This window comes from Musca domestica, unplaced genomic scaffold (genome assembly GCF_030504385.1).
Source record: "Musca domestica strain aabys unplaced genomic scaffold, Musca_domestica.polishedcontigs.V.1.1 18, whole genome shotgun sequence".
NCBI lineage: Eukaryota > Metazoa > Arthropoda > Insecta > Diptera > Muscidae > Musca > Musca domestica.
In genome coordinates, this window is record NW_026712238.1 from 1,182,953 (window position 1) to 1,201,582 (window position 18,630).

Below are 18,630 nucleotides of genomic sequence, written 5' to 3' on the forward strand. Positions count from 1 at the left end.
ACAGATCTTGTGTTGATGGATGGTTAATTTTTCGTTTTATGAACTTCATGGGCATTCAAAATGTTGTTGAGGAGTGGACCGATATTGTCCATTTTCGCACCTGGCCTAGCACTGAATTAAATATTGGGATTTGCAAAGTTGGAGCCAAATCGGATTATCCTTTTTCTGTGCAGTAAAATATTTTGTGAAAGTTTCGACTTCTGTGGGTAAGGTACCAGACCCACTTCTGTGGTAAGATGGACCCATATTGTCCTTCTCCGAACTTGATCTAAGTTTATTTATGATACTGGGATGTACCAAGTTTGGATCATATCGGATACTCCCTTCGAGAAACGGATTTGGTCCAAAGAGACCTCGGGCCTAAAACCATTATTTCGATGAGCCACGTTGTGGCCGTAGCAAATGATATATATCCTTTGCAGCCATATGGCTGAAGCTGTAAAAATATTCCTAAATAAATCCAAGTCTTAGCTGGTCTATGTATATACTTATATAAAGCCATGCCTTGGCTGGTCCCTGAAGAAATATTCTTCAATAAAATTCGGCCTTGTCTTGCCTTTAACAAATTATTCCCAATGTTTCCTAATTATAACCCATTATCATCCATTCATTATATCATTGTTATAATAACGAAATTTCAACACTAATAAACAGGCAATGGATTTCAATTTAACAAATCAGTTTTCAAAAGCGGAACTACTTGGAACTACTTTCCGCATTGTTGTCTTAACGAATACATATTTGTGATTTACCATTGTTTTGCGATGCACAAAGTTTGAAACAGTGCAATTAGTTCACACTCATTTGATCGCAATTTGAATAAAATAATTGAAGCGATAAATGGTGCTGATGAGGATGATTTCGAACAATGTGAGCGCTCTTGGGCGGGCCACATAAACCCACAATGAATGAATGAAACGAACGAAACGAATGAATGAACGATTGTTTGAATGGGAAAATAAATGAATAAAATGAAAATTCATTTTCCAAAAGTTTAAACCCGCCTTCAACCTCCGCACACACCCAACCAAACAAAATAAAGAATTTTAATTGAAATGGGAGATTTGATTGTGATGAGATTTCATTGTTTAAATGAGAATTCAGCAAAATTTATGGCAAATGAATTGTTGTTTGTTCAATTTGTGCAAAACAAATTCCCTCGACTACAAATGGCCACTGCAGTGCGATGAGAGAGAGAGCATTTGCAGGATTAAAGGTTTAAAATGAAATTTTGAAAAAAAAAAAAAAAAAAAAATAAAATGGAAAGTGGATTTCAATGTGTGTTTGGAAAAAATAATTTATTTTTTTAAATCTATTTCTTTTTCTTTTTTTTTTAATTGTTAAATTTATTTTAATACTCACCTCAAAACTCACAATTCCCGTATGGTCCTGGTCAAGTGTATTGAATACATAATGGGCATATAATGTTGGATTTGCTATTGATATCAACCAGATCAAGTACAGATTCAGCGGTTGTTTATGTGGCACAAAAAAGATTAAACAGAAAATATCAAATTAAATAATGGTATTTTCAATAACGATATTCAGACACACACATAGACAGACACATAGAAAATAGGTTATATCAATTGTATTACATAGGTTATTATATTGTTAGTATAGGATACAGTCAAATATTGCTATAATGGCAATTTTTGAATAAAAAATAATTTTACTCGAATAAAATTATGCTAATTTTGACCATTATAACAATATTTGATTTGTATGTTATTTTGTTTAAATATCAGCTGGTTATAAACGAACACACACGCATACATCGAGAAACATCACATATTATTTGTTAATATGCTGTTAAACATATCATTTATTTATTAACACAAAACTAATATCGCCAAAAGCTAGAAGCTGCTGCGTTACTGGAGTCCTTTGGGGAACGTTAGGCTAGGAATATTGAAGCTGTTTGATGATATAGCATGATATTGTGAAATAAGCATATGATCCTTTTAGAACACTTATAGTATAACAGTTATTTAATATTTTAGGTAGATTTCCATTGCTTCAATAACATAAAAAATAACGTTACATTCTTTGTCATTTGTCTAATAAATTACTTAGTCGTCACAGCCGACCATTTGATACCCAACACCACCTTCATATTTTTATACCCTCCACCTTGAAAAGGAGGGTTTACAAACTTTGACATTATATTTGTAACATCCCTAAATATTCGTCGTAGGCCTCACGTATATGTATACTTCATATTCATGATCAGCGTAAAATTCTACGTCGATTTATCGATGTTCGTCTGTCCGTTGAAATCACGATATTTTATGTAGAGCTTCAAAATTTGGCAGAAAAATTTCTATTGTGTCTACGATGGTATTGAAAATGAGATATATCGGTCCACTTCTTGGTATAGCCGCCATATAACCGTACCTCCCGATATTCTGTATTTTGATGATTTTCGCAACATTTTGTCACGGATTTACCTATAAATTGATATTTGTTGTTCACAATAGGTTCTAGCTGCTGTGGTGGAATATAGTATATATAGGTCCACGTTTTGCCGGCAGATATATACCCACAAGCAATGTTCGATTATTCAAATATATTTTGATTTCTGTTATAATTATTCAAATTGTTGACTCTCTATGGAGTAAGTTCCGAAAGAATAGGCCAATTTGTCCATTTTGTATCGGACCTAAATTAATGTGATATAAATATCGGGACGTGCCAGGTTTTAACTATATTGGATACTTCCTTCACTTCATATGGGATATTTGATAATTTTTAGAAAATGCTAAAATGTGTGTGAGGTACCATATACAGAGTGAGATAAAAAAACTGCAACAAAATCAAACGCCATCATTTTTACATTTTTTTATATAAATTTTATTGAATGAAAGCAAAAAAGGTCGGAAATAGCATCAAACTTTAGAATAAGTTTAGATTTGTTCGAATTGGTCACCTTTGGCACGAATTATGACCTTCAAACGGAAAATGCAACCGTCACACGCTGCCCGATCCTGATCAGCGGTTTTTGGCCCATTCCCTTTTTTCTGGAAAATTTTCATCAAAATGCTTTTGTACGCTTGTAAACAATAATATGAGCTGTCACTGGCATAATTTTAACAGCTCTCGGACTACTGGCTTAGAAATTACAGCAGTCAGTTGGTTAGAGTTTTTTCATATACCATTTTCATTAAAGCCTTGGGCACGCACACGTTTTGGCCGCATACCTTGGACATTCCAACAGGACGTTGCACCATCGCACTCAGCACACCACCCAAGAATGGTTACAAAATAAGGATCCTCGCTTCATTTCAGGCGCACAATGGCCACCAAAATCTCCGGATACCAATCCGTTGGACTATTGTGTCTGGAATATTTTGGAAAGAAAGATTGGCACTAAAAAATTCCAAAGTGTCGATCACAAGAATAGTTACAAAATGATGTTCCTCGCTTCATTTCCAGCGTACAATGACCACCAAAATCTCCGGATACCAATCCGTTGGACTATTGTGTCTGGAGTATTTGGAAAGTAAGGACGGCACTAAAAAATTCCATTGTGTCGATCACCTCAAGCAAGCGCTTAGCCGGGAATGGGTCAAAATACCGTAGAACAGCGTGTGACGGTTTCATTTGCCGTTTGAAGGGCATAACTCGAGCCAAAGGTGACCAATTCGAACAAATCTACACCTATTCTAAAATTTGGTGCTATCTCCGACATTTTTGCTTTCGTTCAATAAATTAAAAAAATATACGAAAGTGTGGATCACCTCAAGCAAACACTTCGCTGGTAATAAGCCAAAATACCGCAGAGCAACATTTGGGCAGCGTGTGACGGTTTCATTTGCCGTTTGAAGGGCATCATTCGAGCCAAAGGTGACCAATTCGAACAAATCTAAACTTATTCTAAAATTTGATGCTATTTCCGACATTTTTTACTTTCATTCAATAAAATTAAAAAAAATGTAAAAATTATGGCATTTAACTTTGTTGAAGTTTTTTATCTTACCCTGTATACCCTTTCTATGACTGAGTATATAAAAACTTCTTTACTTTAGAAAAATTTATAGCTCTTTCTGAATTCGCTGAAAAATTCCCATTATTTAAGAACCTAAAAAGAGTTTTAGGTTGTTACTCCAAACTTGCTTAAGGCTTTTGAATATACTTGACCATACACAAAGGGATCCCAATAGTTTGAGATATATTTCAGAACATTTACAATAGGGCTTTTAAAATTAATTTAGAGTTTTGGATTTCTTATGATATTTGCTTTAACTGTTGCCCATGTCAGCCCAGTACCAGATTAAGAGTAAAGCCCGTTTTTAAATATTTTTGACATTTCATTTAATTTAGCCTAATTTTGGTAAATTGAGTTATTATGTGAAAACATTATTTGCAAAAAGTTATTAAAGTTGGTCCAGGTTTTCGTACAGCCGTTATAAATGCACTCCCCCTCCTTATTTTAGTTATTGTGAGCGTTTTCGCCATATTTCTCAGTCGATGTAATTGGAACTCTGTATTTTGGTTTCTTCGGAGGAAGAAAATCGTTCCTTTCGTCTGAAGGTTTTCTAAGGCCGAACTAACCTTTACCCATTGAAAAAATACAGATTATATTCGAGTAAAAGGATTTTGGACACACACAAGCAAAAGATGCAAAATAAGAAGGTTTTCGAACCCCGACCTTACCCATTATCCATTGAAAAAATACAGATAACATTCGAGTAAAAGGATTGGACACACCCAAGCAAAAGAAGCTTAGGAATGAAATGCCGGACACAGGCTCTTAGCAATATTATTTCCATTTCCAGTGAATGGCTAATACGTGGTTGTGATTCTAAATGTAGAGTCATCCTAGTCGGTACCCTATTCTTATGAACGAGATACATACGAGTTCCATCCTATTTTCTTGATTTTATGGGACATTGTCATGTAATATATAAGGACCCAAATCTGGCTATAACACATATTTCGGTTTGCCTACCTCTATCTCGTTTACGCCTATAGATTGACAATTTTCGACAATTTATTAGCTTTTCTTCTCATATCTTCTCTTATCCCTTTTCAAGATGAAATTGAATGATGAATAATCCTCTAGAAAATTATAAATAATTATTCGTGTATGAAATTATTGCTTTAAATTAATTAAAGGCGTATTTTACAGAAAACTATCATTTGGGTTCCCTAGTTTCAAAATCGGATGTGTATTAAAAAAATTTTAACAATTGCATGAATTGCACATTTGATCATTTTATAGTAGTGTCAAAACAGCTATAGAAATAATAACTATATATAATAGACAAAATGAAGATATCAAAATCTTCTTAAGTCATTTTTTTATTTTTATTGAGAAGGCATTTCCTTGTAAACCCAAATTACGCGCTAAGTATCAACATTTTAATAAAAGTCATTGCATTCTTACATAGTGGTGGTGGTGTTGGGCATAATTAAATTTCATCGTTTCATCGGTCACAAAACTTATACAAATTAAATTAATTTCATTACATAAAACTTAACCTAGTTTTGGGGCCAAAATGAAAATATAAATACAATATATACACTATATATTTATATCTTATACTATTCTATTCTATTTCATATTCTTGTTTCGTTCTTTCTTTCTTGCTTATTTTACAGGTAATAAAAATGTCATCATAATCAAATGAATATAAGTACCCTTATTACAATGAATACGAAAGCAGTCACTTCACTTCTTGGGGTATGTAACAAACTTGTTTTCCTTTTACTCACAGAAATATACACATACACACAATTTATATATATATTCACATACACATATATATTACCTATAGAATGTCTTAACTAGATACACTTATGGTAGGTCTTTGTGTATATAATAATGATATATACATTTACAAGTACATATACATACATATGGGCGACAAACACTTGATGTTATGAGAAGAAAAAAGTCATGACTTGGGTTATACATTATCTTACACTCGAATAAAAATAATTTGCCTTGTTCAACTTACGATGAAAGGAAGTATGAATAGGACGTTTTCTGTGTCTGAGTCTGTTGAAATGAAGTCCAGTTTTGAAAGACCCAATGAAACCCCATGTTTTTATATATATATATATTAACTTTGTCATTCCGTTTGTAACATCCTTAAATATTCGTCGTAGACCCCATAATATATATATATATATATATATATATATATATATATATATATATATATATATATATATATATATATATATATATCATAATCAGCATACAATTTAACGATGTCCGTCTGTCTGTTAATATCACGATACAGCCCACATTATTTGACGTAGATCGCCAAAATTTAGCAGAGCAATTTGTATTGTGTCTAGGATGGTTGGTATTGAAAATTACATATATCGGTCCACGTTTTGGTATAGTCCCCATATAACGGTACCTCCCGATATACGTTATTTTAATGATTTTTGCCACATTTTTTTCACGGATTTGTCTGAAATTTGGTATTTGTAGGTTTTAATGTTTCCTAGTTCGTGTGGCGAGTCATTGTATGTTTAGGTCCACGCTTTGGTATAGCTCCCATATAAAGGTAACTCCCAATATTCGGTAGTTGGATTATTTTTGCCACATTTTTTCACGGATTTATCTAAAAATTGGTATTTGTAGGCCATAATGGGTTAAAGCTCCCGTGGCGAAACATTGCATGTATAGACCCATATAGCCATATTTCCCGATATTCGGTATTTTGATGATTTTTGGCACATCCACAAATAATATATTTGTTGTCATCAAAACAATTCTAAATTTATTTTCTTCAGTCTTTTTGTTGAAATCAAGAAAGAGCTCACATTAGCTTATTTATTTAGAACTCTAAAATTTGATATCCTTATTTATATTTTTTCTAGAATTGCGATAATTTCCCGAACTAGACCGGCTGCAGTTTGAAATTTCGGGATAGCGGTACCTTCTAATATTAGGCAACCTAAAAGTTTGTGAAACAATTTTCTTACCAAATGTGCTGGAACTTGACAATTTGGGTTATCAGTAAGTATATTATCAACTTATGTTATCTGTATGCACAATATGGCCCACATAAGGGCCTGATTTTCGTCATTTTGAAAGATTTTTGCTGAATATTGACCCGGGTCATTTTTAGGTCTTTTTAACATTTTGGTCCCATTTTCGGGCTAAAATTTAATTTTTTGAAGTCTTAATTTTTCGAAACCTCTTAAATAGCAGTTTTCAAGGACCAAAAGGACCATAATCGTTGAGGAACCGTCAGGTTAATAATATGGATTTTTTTTAACATTTGTGAAGGACCGTTAGACCATAAATGTTTGGAATTTTAGCTATAATGAAAGGACAATGGATTTTATTGTCGATTTTAAGGATATTTTTGATGTGCAATCAGGATTATAATTGTAGATTTTTAAAAATAAATATGAAGGACCATCAGCTTCATATTTATCTACGGCCATGATCATGGTTTTATAAAGGACCATCGGACTAAAATCATGGATTTTTAAGAATATTTTTCGGATTTTAATCGTGAATTTTTTAAGAATATCTCAAAGGGCCATGAGGGCTTTCATTGTGGAAATTTCAAAAATATTTTTGGAGGACTAGTATTATAGTCGTGGATTTTTTAAAAATATTTTTAAGGATAAATTTTGAAATTTTTAGAGGACTATCAGGATCATTATCTTGGATTTTTAAGAATATTTTGCAAGGACCTTTGTGCCTATAATCGCGGAGTTTTCTGAATATTTATGGGGGGCTATTTTTTAGAGCCGTCAGGGCTATAATATGGGTTTTTGATATAATATTTGTGAAGGACTTCTAGGGATTATTATACCATATTTAGAATCACAATCTGGGTAATAGCAAGGGTTAAAATGTTTTGAAAGGACTTTGCTTAAATTCTCGAGTCCTTAAGGATATATTTAAATAATATTTTGAATTGTGGACTTTCAAGTCTATTAATTGTAGATTTGAAGAACATTTTCATAATACAATTTGAAGTAGAATCTTTGTTTTTTTTTTTTGGACTTTTTTGAGGGCCAAGAGTCATTCAGTCGTGTATTCATACGACTTATTTAGAAGACCATAAGGATTAAGTTTTTCTTAAATAATTGTAAAGTGTCATCAGGACTATTGTCGTTGATTATCAAAAATATTTTTGAAGGACCATAATTAAGATAATCGTTGACTTTTAAGAATATTGCGGAGAAGCACCCAGGACTAAAATCCTGGATTTTTAGGAATGTTATTGAAGGGCTATCGGTATGTAGTCCTAATTCTTAAGAATATGTTTGTAGTATCATCTTTCAGGATTTTTAGGAATATTTTTGAATGAAAATCGGGACTATAATCGTTGATTTGGGCCATAAGGACTGTATTTATTATGTTTAGTAATATTTTTAAAGATCATCCATCGAAATAAAATCATGGATTTTTAAGAATATTTTTGAAGGGCAATCGGGACTATAATAGTCGAGATTATGGATATTCAAGAATGTTTTCAAGGGAAAATCGTGAACTTTCAAAAATGTTTTTAAGGACCATCAAGACTCCAATTGTAGTTTTGTGACAATAATTTTGGAATTGCGATCAGGACTACAATCGTGGACTTTAAATAATATTTTGGGAGAATGCCCAGGACTACAGTCCTGGATTTTTAAGAATATTTTAAAGGACTATTTGGACAATCGTGAATTTTTAATAATACATTTGTAGGAAAGGCTAAAATCGTAGAGTTTCAAGAACATATTTTATGGATCATCAAAACTTCAATTGGGAAATATTAATAACATTTTTGCAGGACCATCAGAACTTTAATCACGGATTATTAATAATATTTCTGAAGGTTAATCGCGACTACAATCGTGGATTTTTAGAATATTTTTGAAGGGATCAGCTCTAAAATTGTGAAATTTAAAAATTATTTTGGAATTGTCATCAGAACTATAACTGTGAATTTTAAGGAATACTTTTTATAGGTCTTTAATCGTTGACTATTAAGAATATTTTTAAAGACCATCGACGTTATGTTTTTAGAAGTGTATTTTTAAGATAAATTATTAAGGGGCATAGGTTTTAATTTTTAAATATTTTTTTTAAGGCAAGGCTTTAATTGGGGATTTTCATGGATATATTTAAGAACCCATTAAATTTATTATTTGTGATATAATTGTGGATTTTTAAAGGTGTTATTGATTGACAATCAGGACTTTTATATTGGTGAGATTTTGTATATTTTTGTTATGTTCCTTGTATTGTTCCTTCCGTCGGAGGAAGGAACACGAAATATCGAAAATAAAAAAAAATAAGAAAACAACAAAGGCCTCGAGCCCAATTTTATTAAATTTACATTTGCAAAAATTTTAAATAAAGGTCGAATTAAATAACTAAAAATCAGAAGTAAGTTTTTATTGAAGGGCCGTCGACATGATTTTTTGATTTTATCTTTACATAGATTCCAATTTCCTTGACGTGAATGGTCAGATGTCGCCAATCAATCAAATCAAACACCATTTAAACCAAAAATAGATGCTAATAAATGTCGATTTTTACTAAAATTGTGGACTCAAGGTTCCATGTTTGGCTTTTATGGCACATTAATGAGGGAGCGCAAAATCCCTTTAAGAAAATCTTTAAATAACTCTTAGTAGGAACTACGAAGAAGATAGTCGTTCTCAGCCCGGGAGTCTAAAATATAATTATTGTAAATTACATTACCAAGTAAATTCTTCAAAAAAAATCCTTTTGATATTCGTCTGAATAAAATTATCTATGAAATCAATCTTATGAGCCCACATTTCTTGAGTGTATTTTGTCTGGCTTGGCTCTTATATAGACATAGATATACATTTTTGTTTGCATGTCCTTTCGTTATATATATTTTTGATTGTTTGATACTCTTAAACACACACTCATACACACGTCCACACACACTTGCACCCATACATATCATATGTATGTTTATTAGTAGTTATTTTGACATTCGGGTCTTCTTTCAGCAAATAAATTTCATTTTCCTCCTTTTTTATTTCAAAACACACACACATTCTTTATCTCTCGTACTTTCTCCCAGGTTCTTCTCAAGTGTTCTCTAATAATATTACTCTTTACGAATGTGTTCCGTTGTGTTCTTAAGAACATCAGCGGATATATAAATCTTCTTTTGTATAGATCGTGTATGTTGATGATGACGCCGACGACTTTGGTCGATGTCTTCAGTAATGTAAGTATTCTGGTATGTTTTTGAAAAGGACATGAAGACGAAGATGATGATGCAAAGAGCAACGTCATCGTACGCATTCACAATCAGGACCATAAAAGATTTTCATTATAATTCCCATTCATCAGGCAACATGACGACAACATACATATGCATGCAGATGTTATATCCGCAGCATAAGAGATTCAGCAAGTGGAGTAGGGTCTGCTATCTCATTCTCCGTAATAAGATAGTACTTAATATAGTTATTTTTTATATGTTGTAGGGGTGTGTGTTTATATTTTAAGCCATAGAGACGTACATGTGCGTATTCCGAACAATTCTCTGGCTTTTGTAAATATGTTTGTACTAACGTTTCTCAAAGTCATTCATTCATTTTTTGTACAAAATGAAATTGTTAAAATTTAATTTTATAGGTCAGTAATTCGTTTTAGTGTTCTTGATGACTTGGGTTTGTATGCAACATCTTGGGACTCACAAATATTTTTCTTGATATAGCAAACATACGAGGGTTGTTCAGCTAGATTTTTTGACATCAATCAAAACTGGTATTTGAAAATTTATATTTTTTGCATAACAAAAATGCAACTGGCTGGAAATAGGTCGTAAGGACCTACCAACTGGCTATATAGAAGAGAGGGGTTTGACAATCGTTATATGGGGAATATTTCAGAATCTACCCTACATTGTGCGACGATGTTTTTACTAACTATTATTTTAAATGACAAATTATAGTCATTTATACTTAAAAGCCATTGCAACACGGGCACGTTTGAAAATTCAATTCGTTATCATGAAATTTACAAAGCTAAATCGCAAAGTGGCTGCCCTTTGTACTCGATAGCTTCACGAAAACCATCTTTGGAATCTTGAATCGATCATAGACTTCTAGCGTAGACTTTATGTTTCACATGGCCCCAAACGTCGAATGTTGTTAAATCACAATATCTAGGGAAGCAATTTTGATTACACAGTTGGGAAACTTTGCTTGTGTGGCATGGAGTGCCCTGTTGTTTAAAATAAACCAGGTAATACATATCAACACTACCACCACGACCAAAAAAAAAAAAAAAAAAAAAACACAGATTTCAACAGTTCAAATTTTTCAACCAATTTCTGTATTGCGGTCTGACAAGAAGCTTTACGACGTCACAAACATGTAAATTTTTTTCAAAACCCAGTCTCCGATCCTGCGATGTCCATCCGTCCGTCTGGCTGGTGCGCCCGATAACTCTCAAAGGAAGTGCCCGATTAGGTCCAAACTTAGTACATCGTAATATTTTTGTCATCGAGTTCGGAGATTTTAGATCGAGTTCGGGGATGGGCAATATGGGTCCACTTCACTCCACTCCCACCTCCCCCACAAAAGATCGAAATTTTCAAAAAATATATTTTTTGGAAAGAAAGAGATAGGATAATCCGATTTTGCTCCAACTTTGCAAATCATAATATTTGCGTCAGTGCTGTATCAGGTGTGAAAATCGACAATATGGGTCCACTGCTTCTGGTACCTCCCACACAAATGGTCAAAACTTTAAATAATTACAACTGTCATAAAATGTGATGTAAGAGCCCGATTGTCTTCAAATTTCACACATCCCAATAATTTTATTAACCCAAGGTCTGGTGCTAAGCTGGAATACATCGGTTCACTCCTTCTGGTACCTCCCACACAAATGGTCGAAATTTTCAAAAAAATCTGCACAGAAAGAGATGCAATAATCCGATTTTGCTACAACCTTGCAAATTCTGATATTTGCGTCAGTTCTCGGTCAGGTGAAAAATTGGGTAATATCGGTCTACTCCATCAAGTACTTCCCCCACAAAGGGTCAAAATTTTGAATAATTATAACTCTTATAAAGTCACACATCCCGATATCCTTATTAACCCAAGGTCTAGTATGAAAATGGGATATATCGGTCCACTCCTTGTGGTACCTCCCCCGCAAAATGTCAAAATTTTGATCATAAAACCCGAAATTACCATCCGATTCCATTCAGAGTTCGCACATCTGAATATTTCCATCAATACAAGATCTGTTATACAGATGGTAAAATCGGTCCATTCCTGCTGTTACCTTCCCCACAAAGGGTCAAAGTTTTAAATAACCAAAACAATTATATAATCTGAAATAAGCATCCGGTTCTCTTCATATTTCACACACCCCATTATTTCTACTACCACAAAATCTGTCAAGATGGGATATGACGGTCCTCTCCTTATGGTACCTCCCCGCAAAGGTTCAAAACTTTGAATTGCAAATGGATTTCAAATGGACTCGGCATATCTCAATATTTCCATCAAAGAAAGATCTGTTATAAAGATAGGGCCATTCCTTCTGGTACATCCCCCACATAGGGTTGAAGATTTGAAAAACAAAACGCCGAAAGAAAACGAAAAAAGCGTCCGACTCTCTTCAAGTTTCACACATACAAACAAGATATGTTGTGAAGAAGATATATATATCTCCGAACCCTATATCTAAAATTTTCTATCAATCAGAAAGCTGGGATGAATATGGAGTTTATAAAATTGAATATAAATGTAAGATTTTATTGTAATTTTGCCCATTCCAATATTTTTATCACACGACTATATCTGGTACCTCACGCACATTTTAACATTTTCTAAGAATTATCACATACCTCATATAAAGTGAAGGAAGTAGAAGATATAGTCCAGGTCCGATGCGAAATGGACAATATTGTCTTTTCCCTTCGCAACCTACTCTATAGAGGGTCAAAAATGTTTATAATCGAAATAGAAGTCAAAATATATTTTAATAATCGAACATTGGCTGATGGTATATACCTGCAGGCAAACTGGACAGATACTCTTTGACTTGTTTTTTGTTGACCTTCTGTTGGGGAGGTAAGTTTGATTAAAATATTACGATGTACTAAGTTTGGACCAAATTGGTTACTGCCTTCGTGAGTTTATGGTGCGCACCAGCCAGAAAGGCAGCCAGCCGGATGAACACGTTAGATTGACTCCAACTGACCTCAATGGAATTTTGTCCAAAGATGATATATACCCTCTCTAGCCATATGACTGAGGGTATAAAAAGACAAACATATTAAAATCGGTAAAATTTTAAATTTATTGGCCCCTTTGACTTGATCACATTATCAGAACAGAGGCAGTGTATCATCTAAAAAAATTGATAATTTCAATTAAATTTATTCTTGTCCAATAATAATGGCCTTTAATTCACTCTTCCATATGAATGCCCTTAATGGACCAATAAACAGGCATTGTAGATATGAATGTATCATACGAAGTGCTTTGGTCATTTCCAGTTATCTCATTGAAATTCGATAAAATATGTGGCCATTTATTCCTGGTGTGTTATTATATTTTCCATTTTTTTTTACATGACAATGTAAACAACGTTGTCCATTCTCTTGATGTTTTTGCCCACAAAAAAAAAGATTCTAATTCTTGTAACCTACATAAGAAAATGCGGAACCCTTGTCATTGTCGTCATCATTCGCATCATGATCATAAATCATGGCCCACTTTACTGGGTAAACTATCCACTCGATGTTCATTCCTTCCATCACCATAAACCTTTGTTCCACAAGAAATGAATCCTCTTATGTTTGTTATTTAGCATGATTAAAAAAAGGAAAAGGAATATGAAGAAACAACATGTCACCGGAGGATGACAAACACACACACATACACACTTTATATGGCATGTGAACGAACATCCACTAAAAGGCAGAATAATAAGAAGAAGGAAAAAAGAACTTAATAATATTTGTCTAACATTTGATACCCCCTCAGCTACACAAATAAATTTCGACTTTTTATGTCTCCATTTTCCTGCCGTTCCATTCCTCCATCTGCTGTGTGTGTGAGGGGGGGGGGGGGGGGGGGGGGGGGGGGCTTGTACACCAACGTATTAACCTTTGTCTACTGTCATGGCAAATACCCAAAAAGCGGAGTAAAAAATCAAACAGCAGCAGCACAAGACGACGGAGAGGCTTAACAACATTTACACGGTACGTTGCACGTTTGCCATACATGACATGTCATATTTTCACTGGGTGCCCTCACCATGCCCTAGGAATATTATATGAGCAGCAAGAAGCTGTGACTGTAGCTGAGGATGACAATGACTATCATGGTAACCGAAAAATGTGATTAGATTACATTTTCATAGATGACAGCGAGAGAGAGCAACGGTAGTAATGCCTGCCACTATCCTCCAGATAGAAATCGCTTAACTTGACTGTCACATAAAGCCCAGAAAATATGAAGCAATTCCATATGAGAAAGTGAGCAAATTTATTTGGCAACATCATTACATTTAAGTAAACTAATAATTTTAGTTTATTAACTACTATTACGTTTATTGTGATAGTATGTGTTATATTGAAGATGTGCTAGTGTGTAAATGTGAGATTTTATATTTTTAGTATTTCTCAATGACATTTGTGTACTTCATTTCGTAGGAAAGGTATTTTTTGTTAGAGCATTTTGTACATATGTTCGTAAGGACTTTAAATTTGAGAGGACTGAATACGTTGGAATTTTTATAGCTTTTACAGAAAATCCAGAGATTTTCTATGAGAAACAATTTTCTATGAGAAAATCCTACAGATTTTCCATGAGAAACTCTTTCAGATTTTCTTTTAGAAAATCCAAAAGATTTTCTATGAGAAAATAGATCTTCTAAGAGAAAACCCTCGAGATTTTCTATGAAAAAACCCTCGAGAATTTCAATAAGAAAGTCCTCGGAAATTTCTATGAGAAAATCTAAAGATTTTCTATGAGAAAATCCTATGAGATTTTCTATGAGAAAATCCTATGAGATTTTCTATAAGAAAATCCTGAATCTATGATAGAATCCTCGAGATTTTCTATGAGAAAATCCTACAGATTTTCTATGAGAAAATAGATTTTCTAAGAGAAAATCCTTTATATTTTCTAAGAGAAAATCCTTTATATTTTCTAAGAGAAAATCCTTTAGATTTTCTAAGAGAAAATCCTATAGATTTTCTAAGAGAAAATCCTATAGATTTTCTAAGAGAAAATCCTATAGATTTTCTATGAGAAAATCCTAGAGATTTTCTATGAGAAAATCCTAGAGATTTTCTATGAGAAAATCCTCGAGATTTTCTGGGAGAAAATCTAGCGATTTTCTATGAGAAAATATAGAGATTTTCTATGAGAAAATATAGAGATTTTCTATGAGAAAATCGAGTGATTTTCTATGAGAAAATCGTATTGAATTTTCTATAAGGAAATCATAGAGATTTTCTATGAGAAATTCCTAGAAACAAAAATTCTAGAGGAAATCGACAGATTAAATATGGAAAAATCTAGGGAGTTGTTCTATTGCTTTTCTATGGAAAATGTAGAGATTTTCAATGAGAAAATCTGGAGATTTTTTTATAAGAAAATCTAGAGATTTATTATGAGAAAATCTAGAGATTTTCTTTGAGAAATTTAGATATTTTCTTTGAGAAAATCTAGAGTTTTTCTATGAGAAAAGCCTAGAGATTTAAAAAAAAATTACTGATTTTCTATGAGAAAATCCTAGAGAGTTAAGAAAAAATTTACTGATTATCTATAAGAAAATCCTAGAGATTTTCTATGAGAACATTCTAGAGATTTTTTAAAAGAAAATCTTAGAGATTTTCTATCAGAAAATCCTGGAGATTTTCTGCGAGAAAAACCTACAGATTTTCTATGAGAAAGTCTAGAGATTTTCTACAAGAAAATCTTATAGATTTTCTGTGAAAAAATCCTAGAGACTTTATATTTTCCTATCATCACTCTCCCAATTATGTGTATGACGGGCGCACAGAAGGAGGACCAACAGTTTGATGAGTTTCAAACCAAAAGTTCCCTATTCTCTTGTATACTACAAATTCTGCAATTCTTCTTATTATCAAAAAATAATGGCATAAAAAATAATTTACACATACCATAAGAAGATTAAACCAAACGAAATATATACCTTAATAACATTCATGCCGCTCATTAGCAATCTGTAACAAAATCTCCTAATCTCTGTTATTTTTTTCCATAATATATTGTCACAAATACATTTGATCTCAATGCAGGTTTGAAAAATATCCCTAAATACGTATATGCCATTTAACACAAATATTCAACCATAATTTAAGATTTACAGACATACACACCAATTTACGTTCGAAGCAATTTGTTAGCCAAATTCCTATTACATATGCATCAGAGGGCAGAGACATTCTCCATTTATTCACAACAGAGAGCTTTTAGATGGAATTAAAATCAAATCTGTTATTCCCTCCCAACTCTCTCTCTCTCTCTCCTCACACTTGGCATTGTCGTCTTTCATTTCTCTCTTCTGCGAAGTCGTAGCGACTGAAACATTAACGAAATTAACAGCATCATATGTTACATTTTAATGAATTTACGACTCGTCTTTGTGTAGTCATGCAATCATTATGGACCATTATGTATTTTTGTTGTTGTCAGCGTCGTCGTTGTTGTTGCTGCTGCTGTTGCATGGCGTAATAAAACATTTAAAATGATTCATTTATTCATTCCATGGAATAAGTCACATAATTTTTTGCCAAAAACAACAAAAAAGCATAGCATAGGGGGGAAACTAATGTAGATATTCAGGGTAATACAAATGTACTTTTTGACATTGGGACATTTAATTTCGCTATCTACGAAATGAAAATCTAAAGAGCATTAGTGTAATAGGAAGATCAATCAGGAGGGTAATTTGGCCGATTGTGTGCGAGTGTGAGAGATATGTTAAATGTTAATTCAAATATATGAAATTATTTTAAACTGTAGAATTCTAGAAAATCTGTCGATTTTCTAATAGAAAAAAATGAAATTTTCTTTTAATAATATTTTCGCAAAAAATTTGCAAAATTATATAATCTATAGATTCTCTGCTAGAAAATTTAGATTTTCTCATCTGTAGCTTGGAAATCTGTGGATTTTCTTATAGAAAATCCCATATAAAATGTCTCATATATAGCCAAGAAAATTTGATCAACTTCTCCCACATCTTAATATCAGACTCAGTTCTGGTGTCAACATTTTGAATATTCATAACTCTAAGAAAATGTGATACTAGACCCATATTTTATTTTCATATTTAGTACTTTCCTGAATATATCCACCAATATTAGTTCTAATGGAAATGTGCAATATGTCGGTCCATTCCCTACGTAGCATCCCATTAAGATCCAAAAATTAAAATTAAACAAGTAAGCAAAGGCAATAGTCGGACGGGGCCAACAATTTTATACCCTACAAAACTACAATTTGCGGTAAAGTTTCTGCAGATAAGGGTTTCAGATCTGCCTACAATGAAGATCCATTAAAGAACATCCCCATAAAAACCAATTTCGAACGTAATTGTTTCTCTTTTCAAATAGTCATCGTACTTCTGGAAATTATTTTCAAAAAACATACGATCTCTAAAAAAGCATTGGTATTCTACAAAGCAGATTTTGCTATTACGTCAAATACCTCGTTCGGAAAGAACAGCAAATTCACATCCGAAATAAGTTTTTCCAGGCATATTGAACATTTTTTTTATATAATTTTTAGGATTTTAGGTTTGGGTAACTCCTGAATATTTTACGAACATCTTGCAAAACATTAGGTTTCCTAACACTATTCTCATGAAAAATTTCGTGAAGGTCGGACAATAATTCACAAGGAACTCCTTGTGTCTGATAATTCCATTGAAAAATGTGGATAAAATCATCAAAATCCCGAATATCATTGGGTACCGTTATATGGGGGATATACGATATCGTGGACCTATGTAGACAATTCTCTTCCAAGCAATAAAGTACCCACAAGGTACTTCTTGCGTGGATTATCAGACAATTCCTTTAAGAAATGTGGCTAAAATCGTGAAAATACCGAATATCGAGGGGTACAGTTATATGGGGGATATACGATATTGTGGACCTATATAGAGAATTCTCTGTCAGGGGGTAAAGTGCTCACAAGGAACTCCTTGTGTCGATTTTTAAATAATTCCATTGGAAAATGTGGAAAAATTATCAAAATCCCGAATATCATGGGGTACCGTTATATGGGGGATATACGATATTGTGGACCTCTGTAGACAATTCTCTGTCAGGGGGGTAAAGAACTCGCAAGGAACTCATTGTATGGATTTTCAGACAATTCCGGTCAAAATGTGGCTAAAATCATCAAAATACGGAATATCGGAGGGTACTGTTATATGGGGGCTACACGATACCGTGGACCGATATAGCCCATCTTCGAACTTGACCTGCTTGCAGACAAAAGAGAGATTTGAGCAAAATTTTAGCTAAAACGTCTTAGAATTGTACTCTTTTCAAGAATATATGTACTTTGTTGGGTTAAAAATGATTATTTTGATGAGTTACAAACGGAATGACGAACTTAATATACCCTCCATACTATGAATGGTGGAGGGTATAAAAATGTGTT

The 18,630-nt window shown here is 33.1% G+C and overlaps 1 protein-coding gene across 8 annotated transcripts in view; it reads right to left on the reverse strand.

The window, feature by feature from the left end:
• Nucleotides 1–18,630, reverse strand: part of LOC101899976 (calsenilin) — a 389,863-nt gene that overhangs the window by 32,194 nt on the left and 339,039 nt on the right. For all 8 annotated transcript variants that reach the window (XM_059120854.1, XM_059120853.1, XM_059120855.1 and 5 more), the window contains one exon: nt 1,363–1,436. In XM_059120854.1, the coding sequence (XP_058976837.1) occupies nt 1,363–1,436 (74 nt within the window). The remainder of the gene's footprint in view (nt 1–1,362; nt 1,437–18,630) is intronic.